The sequence below is a fragment of the Cyprinodon tularosa genome, unplaced genomic scaffold (assembly GCF_016077235.1).
Source record: "Cyprinodon tularosa strain WSP-4 unplaced genomic scaffold, ASM1607723v1 ctg722, whole genome shotgun sequence".
NCBI lineage: Eukaryota > Metazoa > Chordata > Actinopteri > Cyprinodontiformes > Cyprinodontidae > Cyprinodon > Cyprinodon tularosa.
In genome coordinates this window covers 111040-128360 of record NW_024039477.1, presented here as the reverse complement: position 1 = coordinate 128360, position 17321 = coordinate 111040, and the positions used below count along the sequence as shown (strand labels likewise).

At 43.7% G+C, this 17321-nt stretch overlaps 1 protein-coding gene across 8 annotated transcripts in view; it reads left to right on the top strand.

Moving 5' to 3' along the window:
• mrtfab (myocardin related transcription factor Ab) overlaps nucleotides 1–17090 on the top strand; it is a 76106-nt gene extending 59016 nt beyond the window's left edge. For 3 of the 8 annotated variants that reach the window (XM_038269178.1, XM_038269183.1, XM_038269181.1), the window contains 16 exons: nucleotides 383–438; nucleotides 579–654; nucleotides 1041–1202; nucleotides 4878–5041; nucleotides 5123–5251; nucleotides 5331–5393; nucleotides 8025–8209; nucleotides 8407–8581; nucleotides 8674–9042; nucleotides 10629–11561; nucleotides 11644–11832; nucleotides 11910–12002; nucleotides 14196–14336; nucleotides 14462–14557; nucleotides 15672–15732; nucleotides 15816–17090. In XM_038269178.1, the coding sequence (XP_038125106.1) occupies nucleotides 383–438; nucleotides 579–654; nucleotides 1041–1202; nucleotides 4878–5041; nucleotides 5123–5251; nucleotides 5331–5393; nucleotides 8025–8209; nucleotides 8407–8581; nucleotides 8674–9042; nucleotides 10629–11561; nucleotides 11644–11832; nucleotides 11910–12002; nucleotides 14196–14336; nucleotides 14462–14557; nucleotides 15672–15732; nucleotides 15816–16360 (3437 nt within the window). In that variant the 3' untranslated portion in view covers nucleotides 16361–17090. Of the gene's footprint in view, nucleotides 1–382; nucleotides 439–578; nucleotides 655–1040; nucleotides 1203–4877; nucleotides 5042–5117; nucleotides 5252–5330; nucleotides 5394–8024; nucleotides 8210–8406; nucleotides 8582–8673; nucleotides 9043–10628; nucleotides 11562–11643; nucleotides 11833–11909; nucleotides 12003–14195; nucleotides 14337–14461; nucleotides 14558–14888; nucleotides 14949–15671; nucleotides 15733–15815 lie in introns of those variants that run through there. The other 5 variants (XM_038269179.1, XM_038269180.1, XM_038269182.1 and 2 more) reach the window with 5 other exon arrangements.
• The last annotated feature ends 231 nt before the right edge of the window (nucleotides 17091–17321 follow it).

Sequence of the window (17321 nt, the reverse complement as noted above, 5' to 3'; positions counted from 1 at the left end):
CTGATCTGAGGTTTAGCCCCTCCCTCCTCCTGCTATAGTGTCACAGTTTTGTTTGATTGCTTAATTAATAAATGAAGCTTTTAAACATTTATCATTTGAATGGAGAAGGAAAAAGCTTTTTAGTCAAAAGTCTGAAGCTGTTTCTTCTTCTCTCACCTTTCATGTTAACAGTAACTTCTCTGTGGTTTCAGTTTGCTGAAATGTCATAAGAGTGAGAGGTTTGAGTGGCGCTGCTGACCTCCTCTCCACGCAGCTACTTCTGCTTTGAGTCGTTCTCAGCTGAAGCCGAGTTTGTTCTGCGCTGTCGCTCTCTGAACCCAGAGCTGCTAGTCATCACAGTCCTGCTGAATCCTCTCTAACTGTTCTCCGTGTCTCTGTGCAGCCCTGAAGAGCCCTGCAGCTTTTCACGAACAGCGGAGGAGTCTGGAGCGAGCCAGGGTGAGTTTTCTGTTTGGATGTCTGCGTGTGTTTTATCAGGGAGGTTTGGGTTTGTTGGAGCGTTTTCCTTTCAGGTGTTCGATTGTTTGCAGGTCTTTGTGTGTCCCTGTTTTTATTGTGCCATTTTCCTTCCTCTGCAGACCGAGGACTACCTGAAGAGGAAGATCCGGAGTCGGCCGGAGCGCTCCGAGCTGGTCAGGATGCACATTCTGGAGGGTGAGGCTGCTGGTCCACATGAGGAGAAAACTCTGGAAAAAAACTTTGAATTCTTAAAAATTTGTTTGAATTTGCATAATTTCTTTTCTACCCTTCGTAACACACTTTTTTTTTAATCAGTTTCAAGCATCTGCTTATTTTGATGTTTTGGTTTTAAGCTGCATTTGAAATCAAATAAAGGAAGTGGCGCAGAGCCCGAGCTCAATATCTGTAATCTTCAGAAGTCGGCTTCCTTTTGCAATGTTTTTTTGTTTTTTTTTAAACAAATCTTCTGCAACTCTAACAGAACCCCTTTGTCATTTCCCTTTCTGCAAGAACAAGCTCTCTGTCTCTCTACACACGATCAATCAGCTGTTTTTTTTTTCATATCCCCCTTCCCTCCACAGAGACGTCGGCAGAGCCGTCCCTGCAGGCCAAGCAGCTGAAGCTGAAGCGAGCGCGGCTGGCCGACGACCTTAACGACAAGATCTCTCACAGGCCGGGGCCAATCGAGCTGGTCCACAAGAACATCCTGTCGGTCAGCGTCCCTGTGCAGTCCTCGCTGCTGGGTAAGATCACACACACAGAAAGCAGTCCAGCCTTTAGATGCATCCCTGCTCCAAGACGCTCCAAGCATCCCGGCTCTAAAGACGCCCGGAAACGAGACGATTATTTGGTTCGGGTGTTTGAGAAGGGATGCATCTAAAATCTGGAGCAAGGGTCTAATAGATTTGTTTTTTTAATTAGTTTTAAATTAGTTTTAATTAGTTTTAGTTTAGAATTAGTTTGCTAGTTTTTCATCATACTTTAAAGGGAAACACTGTTTTTTTTTTACATTGGGCCCTTGATTTTACGTTATTACATCATGTTCTATCACCCGTATGAGTTTTGTGTCATTTGGAGCCGTTCTGAAGATATTCCGTTAGTTTATATCCAAGTAACGTCTACCTATGGGCAACGACTTGAAGGAACAAACTAAACTGTTCATCATTTATTCTTTATGGTACGCCAGCATTCAGAACATGTAGAAGAATCACTGTCCCCCAGACATCCACTGTTATATTTTTTATATTTATATATTTTAAAAACAAAGCAGAGTGTGTATGACGTCATCCGCACGCCGGCTACCGTTCATTCATCCTGTCCGCTGAACTGCTGCTAGTTTTCCTCACATGCCTGGAAGATGTCTAGTGCTGCTAGCACAGATGATCTCGCTCTCCAAATGGAATTGAACGATTCAGATTAGCTCGCCGAATTAATAGAAGGGGTAGAGCGTAGCCGCTTGTGGCCTCGGCAGCCTGTTACAACTCCAGTCCGGCGCACGGAATATCTTCAGAACGGCTCCAAATGACACAAAACTGATATGGGTGAGTAGAACATGATGTAATAACGTAAAATCAAGGGACCAATGTAAAAAAAAAACGTGTTGCCCTTTAACCTATTACCTGGCCAAACATAAATCTCTGAAAATTTTTTTTGAAAAGCATAAATGAAATCTGCTTCTGTTCTTTAAGCCAGGGGAGGATCAAGCCTGCTATAAGAAAGCGTTTTAATGGCCGACAGCCTGACTGCGGCTGAATTAGGCTGAGAATCTGCTGGCAGCGCATGTCACGGTTAAAGAGTTCATACAGATTATTTAGATTTGTTCTAACACTAGCTTTGGTTCTTTCATGCTTCAGATTGTTTTTAGGCCTTTCATTCAAAAACTGTTTTTTATTTATGAAATTGTGCAAACGAGTAATAGAACTGGTTAAACTACAGCTGATCTGAACTAAGTCCTGTGGGAAAAAACAAAACTGCAACTAAAATTGCAACTAACGATTATTTTGCAAATCGATTAATCTGTCAATAATTATTTTTTTTTTTTGATTAATCGAATAATAATCAGATAATCAAATGTTCCTCAGAGAAGATTTTTTTTTTATGAAATCAAACCAGGTCAAACGCAAACTTTTCCGCATGGATAGAGCAGATTGACAGAGGAAAACATTTTTTATCCTAAAATGCAAAATGTTTATATATGTTTTGTGGGTCGCTCTATCAGCTAAAGGCATGTTTTACAGCCTCTATACTCCAACAATTTATCAAATTAATTGTTTCAGCCCTATTTGAATCAGTTTGAAAGGGTTTTAAAAACGATTCAGAAGGATGAAGATAAAGGATTTAAATCATTTTAGTACATTTTTCTAACAGTTTTATATTTTTTCAGTTAACAAATTTTTTTTTAGTTGTGGTTTTTACTTAAGCTTTGTTTAAAAAACAAAAAGTTATGCTTGGTTCATGAAGTTGTTGGAAATTTGAAAAACTTAAAATTTTGTCTGAATTCCAATCTTTAATGCAAAAATGTATCTTAAAATGTATTTTGAAATCATTTTAGTTTTGGTTGATATAAGCGGGTTTGACAATCTATGAATGAATTAAGAAGATTTATGAGTCAAATAAAAAAAAAACCATCTTATTATAAGAGGAAAAAATGTATTCAGTTGGCAGATCAGGTTATTAATCTACTCAGATTAAGTGCAAATATACTTATTTTTAACATATGTTTACATAATTCTAGAACAGCTTTTCCATCTTTGCTCAACAAGAACTAATCTAAAAATAAGTAAAATTCCTCAAATTTGCGTATTAAAAATATTCTGCCAGTAGATTTAGTATTTTTTGGCCTTAAAACTTGATTCCATCATCCAATCGTTTTATTAATCTGCTCAAATGAAAGAAAATCCCCTTAAATGAGAACGAATTACACTGAAATCATTTTGTGCAGCGTGGAATTAAATGTTCTTATAATCAGATATTGTGCTTTAAAATAAGATAATGATGTTTTTCTTGCTTTAAATGTAAATCCTCTAATTATATTGGTACATTTTCTTACCTGCTGAAAACTAGAAAAACATTTAATTCAAGAAGAAACTGAAACCTTTGAATTAAAACCAATGCCTTGGCTCACATTCACAAGTCATTAAAAGAAGATCTAAAATGTGTTAAACCTTTTTTAAAGTAGGTGGAATGAGTCATTTGGCCCCTAGAATCAGATAATTATCTTACTGCCCTTTAATAGAACCTGATGAAGGCTTACTTTAGTACTTTCAGTATGAAAATCCTCCACTGGTAGATTAGTTTTCTTTTTCACTGAAAACAAGAGGAAATGCTTTTATTTCAAGTAAATCTTGAAACGTACTATTCCTTCCTTCCTATTGTTGATGCTGGTGCTTTAGATCTGATCTCAAACTGTTGATTTTTCACCCATTTCTGACTGATGCAGATTTTATCATCAATCTTGGTTTTCTCTTTAAAAACACAAACCTTGTAGATCTAAGAGATTTTACGAGTCACTCCCAAACCTGGATCCTGGTGTTTTTTACTTCCTGTCCGTTTATTTCTATAGCTCCAATTCACAACGCATGTCATCTCAAGGTACTTTACAGTTCACCAGACCATCCAGTCAAATTCCGTAAAGGTTAAAAAAAAATCCACTGGACTTGGTTTCCAAGATTTGAAGACGTTTCGCCACCTCTCCAGGAAGCTTTCTCAATTCAATTCCTGGAGAGGTGGCGAAATGTCTTCAAATCTTGGAAACTAAGTCCATTGGATTTTTTTGAACTTTTACGGAATGACTGAGAATCTTCATCAGCATCCAGTCAAATTGATTCAAAGTTTTCTAAGGAAAACCAGTTGATTGCATTGACTCATTGACTCTTCAGCAATCCCCCACACTAAGCATGCTTGTAGTGACAGTGGAGAGGAAAAACTCCCTTTGAACTGGAAGAAACCTCCAGCAGAACCAGGCTCAGTGTGAGCGGCCATCTGCTGAGACAACAAAAATGGCCGCAGCCCAGCTTATATTTCTCTCCAGGATGGAGTCGCAGCTAAACAGGAACAGACCAGATGAAGCTACTATGAGAAAAAGCAGAGAGAGCAGAACGTTAGAGATTGAACTAATAGATTCTGCAGAGTGGGAGAATAGAGATAGAATGAAGCAGAATGATGAAGAAGTGTGCTCCAGAAGTGTAAGCCTATAGCAGCATAATTATAGATGTCTTTCTGCACCTTAAAAACAAGCGGCTCGTCTCCGGCGGGGATGTTACAACAGAAAGCTTGTGTAATTTGAGCCGTAGGACACAACATGTTGTAGAACTTCTCTAAAATTGACCGATTACGACACAAGACTGAGTTTATTTGAGGGAGATCAAAGCTGCGCTGCGGTTCTGTTCCAGCGTCTGACAAACTGTGTTCTGCTGCAGATTCTCCAAAGGGAGCCGGAGGGGAGAGCTCGTCTTTGGACGAAGACAGCAGCGATGCCCTGTCGCCAGACCAGCTGACCAATCACGACTCTCCGCTCAGCACCGCCGCTCAGCTGTCCCCACCTGACGGGCTCGCCCAGAATGGCGACCTCTCCCCCACTCGGGTATTAAAAGCTCTTCATCCGGAACCCGCCGGGTGAACCGGAGGGACGGCCTTTAATATAACCAGAACCGTATCTTCACAGTTCCTCAGCCAGCCGCCTCCACCGCCGCCGCTGCCTCCCCCGTTGGTCAGCTTGTCAGACTCCTCTCCGCTCCCCAAAATACCAAACGGGTCGGCGCTGACGTGTCGCCCCTCTGCTGGACACCTGAAGGTGAGCGACGAGAGTTTGGAACGTCTTCTGTTCTGTTCCTCATCTTCCGTTTTAATCCCATTTCTGCCTGCGGTTCTAGGCTAAGACGGGTTCAGACCGCCCCCCACAGAGACCCAAGAAACCAAAGGACAGCAAGCCCAAGGTCAGCAGCGTTCTCTTTTTTCCTCACGTCGAACCAAATAATCTGACATTAGGATTATTCTTGTTGGTGATGTGAGTCTGTTAATCCTTAATATTACCTTTCTGTTGGGTGTCAGAACTAATTTTTTCCCAATTAGATTATCAAATGTCAGGATAAAATGTCATCTTCATTCTGCACGTGGCAAAGATTTGGGAAAGGAATGAGAGCTGCGTGCTTGATCTAAGAACAAAGTATTATTTTGATAAGGCTGGAGCCATGGATGTCTCCTCATCTGTATGATGTCATGATGCTATTCTGTGGCAGAATGGAGTTCAGGTATTTAGCTAGGAGCATTTCATAGGTGTCCACCTTAGTGTATCACATCTTTAGGCTTTGCCCGACATAGGGGGGTCCGGGGGTATCCTCCCCCAGAACATTTAGAAATTGAGACTCTCTGAAATGCTGTTTCCTGCATTTTGAGGTGCAGCTAACTTTTTGTCTTTGTTCCAACTCTACTTTTGTCCTGATTAAGGGGAAGTATGTGAGCTTGACTAGAGGTGGAAATTTCATAAGATATGATATCATTTGTTTCATAGGTCAATTCAAACAATCAGAAAGTTTAATGCGACATTCACAGCGTGATTTGAGCAGCAAAGAAGCTTCTGCTGCTTCATTTTTGATGCTTGTCCATATTAAGGTCACAACTTGCTTTACCTCGCACTTTTTCGCGATTCTTCTTTAGGTGATAAAAGAGGTTTATTGTGTTTCCGTCGTGCTCTGTGTCTGTGACGTACCCCCTCTGTTTGGAAAAGTGCTTGATCTTGGGCTGCCTGCGTAGCTGCCTCTGTTTGATGCGATCACAGGTTTAAGATTTCCGCCTCCTGTGTCTCCATCTCTCAGCGATCATGAGTTAAGTAACGTAAAGCGTGTCGCAAACCTGCATGTGAGTCAAAAGCCATAAAGCAGCATCATGTTGCAAAACCACAAGACGGCGCTTCTTTGTAGATTAAACAAAAATAAAACTTGTTTTTTTACTCATATAATCTTCGATTAGGCTACATGACTACAGTAATATGTTCCTCATAGTCTATCTCAGGAAATATTTGTTCAAATATGTGAAATAATAGTGCTAAGCCTGGTTTATGCTCAGAAACCAGGTCGTTTAAGTGTGTCCCAGTTACGGCAGATATGCCCCCGCTCTTTCCGTAGCCACTCTGCTGCACCTCTCCCAAAATTGTAGGTAACTGCAGACAGGAGGCCTCTGATTGGTCAAATCTACCTCCCCTCTGCACTATGCGTATTTCCTGTTTGGTACCTTACCGTCTTGTTTTGTTTATATGACCGCCATTGTGGAAAACGACCGAAGATGGACCAGCTAGAGGAGCGAGGTGCGTGAGAACGCTGGGACCCTTTTTCCACCTGGATTTTGCCCCTTTCGTTTTTCCACTTCCTCACCTTCTCGGCCGTATCTCGACCCACAGCTAGTTCCTGATCGTCCCTCTTGTGTTGTGGCGTGGAATAACAGCGCAGACCACTCTTCAAAATCTGTATCCAGCTGCAACAAGCTCACTGCAACACACTGCTGTGGGAGGATAACCAGCCTTTTAGAGATGATAGAATAGAATTAGCATGATGGATACTTTTCTATCATCTGTTTTATATATATCGTCTTATAGCTCAGCCCTAGTGTATGCATTGCTAGCTAAAAGCCTGCTTGAGTTGAATAAAATGCTTCTTTAATTGGGATTCTGGGCATCTCCAATGATATGAGCCAAGTTGGTAAACGCTGCCTTCCTTAACTCAAAGCATCTTCTCTGGTTGATCACATGATGGGTAAAGAGCTGGAGGGAGATAGCTTCAAGGTGTGAACACTGAGCTTTCTTTTAACCCGGTTCAGATTTCAGGTTATTTCTCTGAAGGGTTCAGAACTTTGACTCTTGGTTTTATTTCTCATGGTTCCTGAAAAGGGTGAGAAATACTGAAATAGGAACACATTTCTAATGTTTTCAGTGTTTGTTCCTTTAAAATGTGCAGAAAAAAAGCTTCTTGGTAACTTTGACATTTCAGTATGACATTCTGAGAACCTGGATTAAAAGAGGAAGGAATCCGGTTTCCGTTCAGCCGCAGTGAACTCGGCCTGTGCTGGACTTTAGTTTTAACTCTCTGCTTTTTGTTTGGATCGACCCAAAGCGTCGCAGGTCCAACATGGAACCATCAGAATTATGAAACAGAACTTTCTTATCTTCAGTCTGATTCTATCCATTTCCTTCAGCTTCAGTTGAAATCAGAACTACAATCCAAGGAGATAATTTTCTCAGATTTAAATTTACAAATTTTTGTTCATATTTTTTTTTCTGCAGATGTTATTTTCAATTCTTACTTTTTAATTTTCTTCTTTTCAGATTGAGTTTCATGCTTTTTATCTTAGATCATTTTCTCACGGTCAGATTCAGTTCTAGACTTTAGGAGAGCATTCCCACAGCATGATACCGCCACGTTTTCAGGGGCATCAGTGTAATTGGCCTCAATACGCCTCCATTTCTTGCCCCGTCTCATTAAACACACTGAAGTTCTGCAGAATCTCATGGGTTTAATGTTTTTAATGGGGCTAATTTTCCTGGATTCAGCTTCGTTTCCCTCCTCTGCCTGCAGGTGAAGAAGCTGAAGTACCACCAGTACATCCCTCCGGACCAGAAGGCGGATAAGGAGCGTCCGCCTCAGATGGATTCGTCCTACGCCAAGCTGCTCCAGCAGCAGCAGCTCTTCCTGCAGCTGCAGATTCTCAGTCAGCAGCAGCAGCACTACAACTACCACACCATCCTGCCCGCCCCTCCCAAGTGAGCCTCGCTGTGTGTTGTGTCTCCTCTGCTGTGGTCAGATCCTTTTTACAGCTGCTTCATAAAGTGTGTCATTAAACTAAAAACGATCGCCCGCTGGTTGCATGTCGGAAGCTGTGGGGGGCGTGGCTTGTTTTGAAAGGCTGTTTTATATGGGTTTGGTCAAACCATGTGCTGATTTCTTTCCCTCATCACAGACCACAAGCAGATCAGCCTCCTACCAGCGGCTCCGGCCCCTCCCCCTCCCGCACCTCTCACACCACCACCGCCACGGCGCCCTCTGCTCAGACCCCAGCAGCTCGTCAGAGTCAGGCGGCGTCGGCAGCAGGAACCAAACCGACAACCTTACCCGCCAACCTGGATGAGTTTAAAGTAAATAATCGACTTCACGTCCCGTTTCTACTGGTTTCATCCTTCCCCTGTCCAGCGAAGCGGTAACTGATCCCTCCCTCCTCATCCTTCAGGTCGCTGAGCTAAAGCAGGAGCTGAAACTACGCGGTCTGACTGTTTCCGGCACAAAGAACGACCTCATCGAGAGGCTCCGCAATTACCAGGAGCAAAGCAGCGCTTTAAAGAACGCTACACCCCAGGCGGTCCAGCAGGCCAGCGCCGTCACGTCAGCTTCCAACGCCACCCCTGAGCTCCAGCCGGCGGAGGGCGGAGGCTGCTTCACGCTGGCCTTGTCCTCTCTGGCTCAGGCCGTTCCAGGCCGGGTCATGCGGTTCGGCAGCACCAGCTCCAGCCCCCCGGTGTCACCAACACCGTCTGAGCGCTCTCTGGCCGGGCTGAGTCCGGACGAGACGAGCTGTAGTGGCGACATGTTTGGAGAAATGGTGAGACCTGCTGATTGAATCCTCTTTACCTCTTCTGTTTAATGCAGCTGCTTCACCGTGCCGCCATCTTTAATGGTTTGTCCTGATTAATTATATTTCAAATGACAAACTTCATGAACATTTGTTCAGCTTTTCCTCAAGAAAACAATTAACCGTTAACATAGTCTCCCCTATAGAACATTAAATAAGCATAATTTTGTGATAATGATTATATAAAAATACGTATTTTTGTAATAAATCTTAAATAATATGTAATATAATGGGAGTTTAATCCATCAGAAATGGATTTTCCTGTCAGGGAGTCACTTTTTTCTGCTTGTCTTCTGCTCTGTGAGATATCAGACATCTCTTTTTGTCCCAGTAATTAAAACACAACCATGGAAGAACATTTCTAGCTCCCAAAATAACCAAATGTGTTTTTCACAGGGGTGGAAAGTAACAAATTACATTTACTCATGTTACTGTAATCGAGTACTTTTTATGAGTAATTTGTAATTTTCTAAGTACTTTTTGAAATATGTAATTTTTACTTTTACTCGAGTAAATTTTAACCTAAGTCTACATTTAAAACCCCCTCACGTTACTGAGTAAAAAATAAAAATACTGATGATGAAAAAATTAAATGCGGCTGGAAATTTAAACCCCTCTGTCACGGAACCGACACTTAATTTTGTGTGCATTTTGAAAACTTTAAAATGTAGTTTAAATTTCTTTATTCCTATCATGGTGTTGTCTGTTGGACAGTAGGATTGAAAATTGTTTGCACTTAATGGTTCAGTGTCTGTGAGGAAGTATGTTCTTTAGCCCAGCTGATCTTTAGCAAGTGTGGATGTTCACTGAAATACGCCTTGAAATCGATTAAAACACCTTGTGCTCAATTCGATTCATGACTCATGCTTTTTTGCATTAAATAACTCAAAGTAACTAAGTAACTTTTACTCAAATTACATTTTAAATGAAGTATTTTTTTACTTTTACTTGAGTAAATTTTGAGATGGTTAATTTTACTTTTACTCCTAGTAATATTTAGGCAAAGTAAAGATACTTTTACTCAATTACAATTTTTTAGTACTCTTTCCACCTCTGGTTTTTCATGGTCCAATAAATGGCAAAATGTGCCGAATTCAGTTTAATCTATTTCTATAGCGTCATTTCACAACAGATGTCATCTCAGGTCACTTTACAATTCAACCAGATCATCCAGTCAGATGGTATGAAGTTTACTATCTAAGGAAAACCAGCTGATTGCATCGACTCTTACCCTTCAGCAATCCCTCGCACCAAGCATGCTTGTAGCGACAGCATCTGTTTTGTGTGAAAGACGTATGTCAGCAGCATAAAGCTTTATATTGATTTTAACTTTTGCACCCGAAACGGCAAGCAAAATCTAAAGTGAGCATCTAGAAAGTTGCATATTTTTCTATATAGAAGAAGCACCCTGTACTATTAGTAGGCTATATGTACCATTAATAGATGATGCCGTTTTGTTCCGTCCAACTTTTGTTAGCTAAAAGCTAAAGTCATGTTTTTTAATCCATTAGTCTTTCATCTCTGAAACTCCTTTTTTTTCTCCCTCCATCCTCTAGGTGACCTCTCCCCTCACCCAGCTCACCCTCCACCACTCTCCTCAGCACCCACTCCCACAGCCTTTCTCTGCTGTCAAAGAGGAGAGCCAGAGCTCCTGCAGCCACTCCAAGTCCTCGCCAGCCTCACTGCAACCCAAAGAGTCTCTGCCTGCAGCAGCCGTGGACGCCTCATCCGTAGACAAAGACCAGATGCTGCAGGAGAAGGACAAGCAGATCGAGGAGCTCACCAGAATGCTACGCCAGAAGCAGAGGCTGGTAGAGACCCTGAGGTCACAGCTGGAGCAGGGCAAGATGGCAGGCGGGGTGGCGGTGAAGAAGGAAGGAAACGAGAACAGGACACCCCCGGAGGCGTCGCTCCAATCTCTGATTAAAGCCTCGTCCAGTCAGCCGCCGACGCTTCCCAACGGAGTCGCTCGGACTGTGAAGGAGGAGGCGGAGCCGGAGAAAGAGATGGAAGGGGTGACGGAGGAGGAACAGGCCAAGAGGCCGCCGCCGCCGACGCAGTGCTCACAGGAGACGCTGCTGAGGCTGCAGCAGATCCATCGGCTCCAAATCCAGCAGGCGGAGCAGCAGAAGCAGCAGCTGCTTCAGTCCAAACAGCAGCTGCAGAAAGACTCGGAGGTTAAGGTCAACCAGCAGAAGAAAGAGGCTCAGCTGCTCCTCCGGCAGCAGCAGCATCTGCAGCAGCTCATCATACAGCAGACCCAACAGAAGCAGCTGCAGGCCCAGCAGAACCAAGTCAAACAAACCCAACAGGAGGTTCAGACTCTGCAGAAGAGCCATGTTCAGCTGAAGAAGATCCAGGTCCAGATTCAGAACCAGACGCTAACGGGCCAGAAGGCTGCAGTGAGCCAGAGCCAGCAGAGGAAGCAGCTGAGGGCTCAGCAAAGGCTGCAGCAGAAGCAACATGCAGCCGCAGCAACCACACGACAGGTGAGGGATTCAGGGACGCCATGATGGTCCGCCGCCGCAGGGCTAACAAAAAGTGTCAAATAAATGTCTTTTCTTCCCAAAGGTGACTCCAGTCATCATCAACCAACAAAACGGCTCCCCGCTCCAAACCCAAACCATCGCACTAGACCTTAAGGCCAACGGCATGCCGACGCTGGTCACCGATAGCAACGGCAACCACTACCTGATCGCTCTGACCAGACAGAACGGGGTGTCCTCATTGGCCAAAGTCAATGGACGCATCACTCTGCAGGTAGCAGCAGGGAGCTGCAGGATCCTCTCTATGAAATCTCAAAAGTCTCGGTCTGATGCGCTGCTTTCCTCTTACAGAGGCTACAGTCGAGCCCCAGTAAACTCCCCAGCACCGACGGCCAATCAAAAGAGCAGCCAGCAGCCGAGCCCGCGGGCCAACCGGACAAAAAGGTCCCACAACAACTTCTGCTTCTGCATTTTCTACTAAATGTCCATGCAGTGCCTCAATCTGTCCACAAGGTGTCACTGCTGGCAGAATTAACCAGCAGTGACACATTTGGCATCAACTTGAAAGATGAAAAAGTTAATTTTAATCAACAATTGAAGCTCATGTTAACATTAATTTACATTCATTGTGTTGATTTTGATAATTATGGCTCATTTATGGCCAGAAATGTTTCTGTGCTCTGATGCTTCCTGGCAGACGGCTGTTTTTAACCTTAATGAAACGCTGTGGAGAGATGAGACGGCTTCCCTGTAACTGACTGTGGGAACTTCAAATAATATGAATTAGAAATATGAATTTTGAATCAAAAGCTAAATACGCTTTTATCTGACTGATTGCTCTGTTTCAGACCAAATGTGTGGAATGTGACTGCCCTATAGCCCATGTTCTTATCTTTACCTACCAGGGATGCAGGTTATCGATTAATTAATTAATCTAAAGATGATTGATCTTATTGGTCAACGGATAATTGACTGATTGATCAGTAGACATTTTGCTAAAAACCTGAACTTTCTCTTTTATCAACATGGCTTTGAACACTTGTTTTAATGAAGTGGACCCTAACTGTGATCTAGCACCATCAATCAGTTCAGGCCAAGACTTTGGTCGTTTCTCAATATGTGTACTTGTGCGTTCTCGTGTCCTCGTGAAACGTCATCAGCCTCAGCCCTAGTGCTGTTCCAATTCACAAGAACAAGAAGACAGAGAACGGACAAAGTCCCCGGATGTTGTTCTGGCCCCTCCCTCTCTTTACCCAGCATGCATCAGAGCAGACTTGTCCGTTCTTGAGACTGACAGCTGTCCCAGCATGCACTGCGGCAGCTTCCAGGTTAGCGCTGACAGAGCTCAAAGTATTAAGTTAAAAGTTCACTTTTCTGTTGCTGTTGTTCAATAAAAGTACATTTTAAGATCATTTGAGGCGAGAATATTCTCGTTTAAGCATCACTATATGGTCCATTTACTCATTTAATGCGTAATTTAAAACCAAGTTGCAACTCTTTGAGGCGAACCACAGCCAGGGCTAACGTTAGCCCGTCTGCAGCAGCCCTCTCTCTGCATAGCCGTGTGTGAAGGACTGCTGGCTCTGATGGAAAGTTTTTTGTTTTATTTGGCAAAACGTTCATTTTATTTGTGTTTATCTTACCATGTTCATCATTATTCCCCTACTAAATGAAAAACAGTCATAATTTATTATTATCTAGAGACTTTTAATAACAGGCAGTGAAATGCTGTTCTAGAATAGCTGAGCATGTGGCGACGTCATCAGTACGCTTCTGTTCCTATTGACCCATATTAATGCTGCGCGCTCCCATTCTCCCCAAACCAGACTTTCCTGTGTTCTTCTCTAGAACAGACTTGGCCAGAACACTAGTCCGTACTCGCATTTTAGTGATTTGAGAAACGGCCTCTGTTCTGTTAGCAGAGCTGTTAATCAGGTGGTTCTGGTTCCTCTCAGAGTAATGTTAGAGCTTGGATCCATGAGGCTCATTACCTCTTATAGCTTCTCCATCTACTGTATTAGCTGGTAGCATGTCGTCTTCTATCCTGTTCCAATCTTTTAGTGTAACGTCCTTTACTTTTCTATTATCCTCTGCTTCTGATCCAGCATAGAAGTTCTGCTGCTCCTCCATGCAGCACCGCTAAATGGACCCATTTAGAAGAACTGAAGGAGTTTATCCAGAGTTTAGGTTCACTAACAGAACCACAGGAAGATTATTCTGGATCCGTTAAACAGTGGAAATAATCTGGCCCGAACTCTTGGTTCTGCTCCAGCATTGATCCACTCTGGCTTTACTTTTACTGCAAATAATATAAATTAATCTCTGATTAAGGATGAACTCTGATGCCCCCTGGTGGACGATGATGCCAGTTTTGTTGACGTCGGTTTATTTCTTCCTTCCACTCAATTTTCCCATCAATAAGCTTGTGAACTGATGTCTATGAAATTAAATGAAGCTATAATTATCAGAACCAACAGAAATGCTCTGTGATGAATCTGTATATTATTTTTATTTTTAGAAATTGATATTTTTTGGACTGTTCCATAAGTGCAGTGTTTCCATGGAAACAGGGATGCTGTTGGAATCTTCAAGCGATGCGTGCTTCATCTAAACTGTATTATTACTCTTCTCCTTCAGGGACAGAAGGCAGGTTTGCACTTAGACACCAACGGGACCCCAGAGCCGAGCGTGGCCCACACGGCCCCCCCCAGCCTGCAGCCGTTCTTCGAGGACATGACAGACACTGAAAGCCAAAGCAACCTGATGTCCTCCCTGAAGGTACGCGTCCCTCTCCCCCTTCACCCATCAGTCTTCACGGCTCTCTTCAATCGGTGTAAAGTTTTTTTTTTTTCCTGTTTCTTCCTTTCTTCACCCCCTCCCCCCAAATTCCCCTGCCCCCCCAGCAGAAAGAGGAGGTGTGTCCACCTTACGACCGACACACACTGTTCACCCCTCCCTCCCCTAAACCCAGCACCTCCCTCCCTCCTCAGCGCTCTAAAGTACGTCCGTTCTCTCCACCTTTCTTGCATCTTTTCTCCGTTTGCTTCGTTTCTGACCTCAGAGGGTGAAAACATTCCTCCTCTGCACGCTGTTGTGTGGGTTCCTAACGCAGCAGGTCACACTGTGGTCGAGCTGTTGCTACATCCTCTCCTAGTAACATAATAAGCGCCCATAATGCCAACCCACAGCTAATCTGCTCACTGCTTTCCTCTTTTCTGGATTTACTTCTGCTTTGTTGGTTGTCTTCTTCCCTCAGCGACTTTTTAAATGTTAAAAAATATCTGCAGTTAGAAAACAAACCTGCAACTGATCGGATGGTTATGAGAAAAGGAGAACGGCGTTCTGCTTCTTCCTGTAATTTTAGATCTGAAGTGACTCGTATCATAAACAGACGCTACGTTTATAAATTCTGTTAACAACAAAAAACATGCAAAACTTTCAGAAAACATTGAGATCCAAACTGGATGGGATTCTGCTAATTGGATGCTGAGCTTTTGGTAAATTAAGAGCAAACACTAAATCCCTGCTCGTTAGTTTGTTTTATATTTTTTATAAACTTGTTTATTTTCATGCACGTGTTCTGAACAGCTTTTTATTTTGGCTCCAGATGGGAACCTTGTTTGCACCAGTGTGGGTTTTAAAACGTCAAGCTTCTAACTGCAACACGTCATAGTTTTGAAAGGTTTGATTTGTTTGTTTTAACTCCTCTGGAGCCGCATGATGGTTTAACAATAACATTTCATTCCTTTGGATCATCTGACTTATCAGGGGAAGTATGGAGTGACTTTTGTTCCATTATTGTTTAAATAAACAACAGTTTGTAAACTAAAATTTGAAAAAAACAGAAATAAAACTTTGATAACAAAATAGGTTTAAAGTGGTAAATGGTGTTTTCTCTGATTTTTTTTTTTTAATTTTCAATCATTTAACTTTTTTTTAACAGTTTTTTTCAAATTTCATTCAGTTTTGAGTTTGCATTTTTTACTCTCTCCACTTCTAGGGGTGGTTAGATGAAAAATAATGTGACCAAATTCCCTCCATAGAGGAGTTGGTTGGTTATTCGTGGTTAAAAAGGTGATTGTTTGGCGTCTAACGGCGGCTGGTCTGTTGCAGGAGAACGGGGTGAACAGTCAGCAGATGGACGACCTGTTTGACATCCTGCTGAAGAGCGGAGGTAAGAGTCTGAGCCTTGAAGACGCCGCTGCGGACGCCGTCCGCCGCTTTGTGGTGACCGTTTCTGTCTCTGTCTGCCTGCAGAGATCCCAGGCTTCAAGGCCAACCCGGACCCCTCCTTGGCGCCGCTCCACTCCGACCCGCCTTCCCCGTCGGTTCCTGCATCCCCGCTCCACCTGTCGCCACCGCCCCCCACGGAGCCCTGCGGCGGCGGAGGGCGCCTGGAGGATTTCCTGGAGAGCACCACAGGGGCACCGCTGCTGGGCATGGAGCCCGACGGCGGCCTGACGCTGATCGACGACCTGCATAGCCAGATGCTAAGCACGCCTAGCATCCTGGACCACCCCCCCTCCCCCATGGACACGTCCGACCTGGGCTTCTCCCCTCACACCACAGAGCTAGACTTTGGTGACCCCACCCTGGACAGCATGGACTGGCTGGATATCTCCATGGGAACCGCAGGTGGAGGGAGCGTGGAAAATGGCGGAGGGCGGGGAGGCGGAGCGGGGTGCGAAAGAGACGGAGGGACGAGCTTGACCCCGCTGGCGCCCCACGCCCCGCCCAGCGTGTTCTCGGCCGACTTCCTGGACAGCTCAGACCTGCAGCTGCACTGGGAGTCGTGTCTGTAGCCACCGCCCACGCCACGTCGCGCTCCGTCTGTATTTCACACGTTTCTACGCGCTGCCTACCGCTGCGGGGGTTTATCTCTGCCTGTTACTGAGACGAAATATGCAACAAACATAGAAGTTAAATTCATAGAAAGAACCCAAACTTTCTCTGGATGTTAAACTCTGTGGGAATCCAAGCAGCTGATTGGTTCCTGCTAACCAATGAAAAGCTCCCATTTCCTGTGTGCAGACCTGGATGGAAACGAAGATGAGCTGTCAGGAAGGTTTACGCCGCCGAGTGCGTCAGTGCCTCCTTAAACTTTGCACTTATACTGAATCTGATTGGTTTGGAGAGGCGGGGTCAGCTGCTGAATATTAGCCGACGGTTCCTAAAGCAAAGGCAGCGGCTGCTGACCCCGTCTCCTCGCCATGGCAACCTGATCCCCTAAAGAGCAAAACAATCTGCGGCGGTTATCAGTTGCTGTTGAACCATATCAGACTCAACAATCTGAACGGAGGCCTCCTGGAGGCCGGGTGTGATCCCTGACCTTAGGTAGACCACTATGTATTGCTGTATATGGGGTGTATATTATATCCATTGTTCATAAGACTATTTTTCTTTGCTGGTTGCTTTAGAGTCGAGTTAGCCGGCTGGGGGAACATTATGAGAGGGTGGGGCTTCTAAAACACTCGGTCCTCGTCATTTTATAAAGAAAAAAACATGGAAGAAAAAATAAACACAAAAAAAAAATCACAAATGTTTACTGGTGTTATTTTTTATCACAGAAATAACAAAACAAACAAAAAATTTAGTCCAGAGGGTGTTTTAAAAAAACAAATGATTATCATCTGGAATGGAAAACCACAAGAGGGCGCCAAAACACAGAAAGCTGAGCTCAGCTGTCTGCAGTTCAATGATTTTTATCTAACTAAAAATATATTTCATTCTGCTGATAATTAAATTATGGTTTCAGTTCCAAAT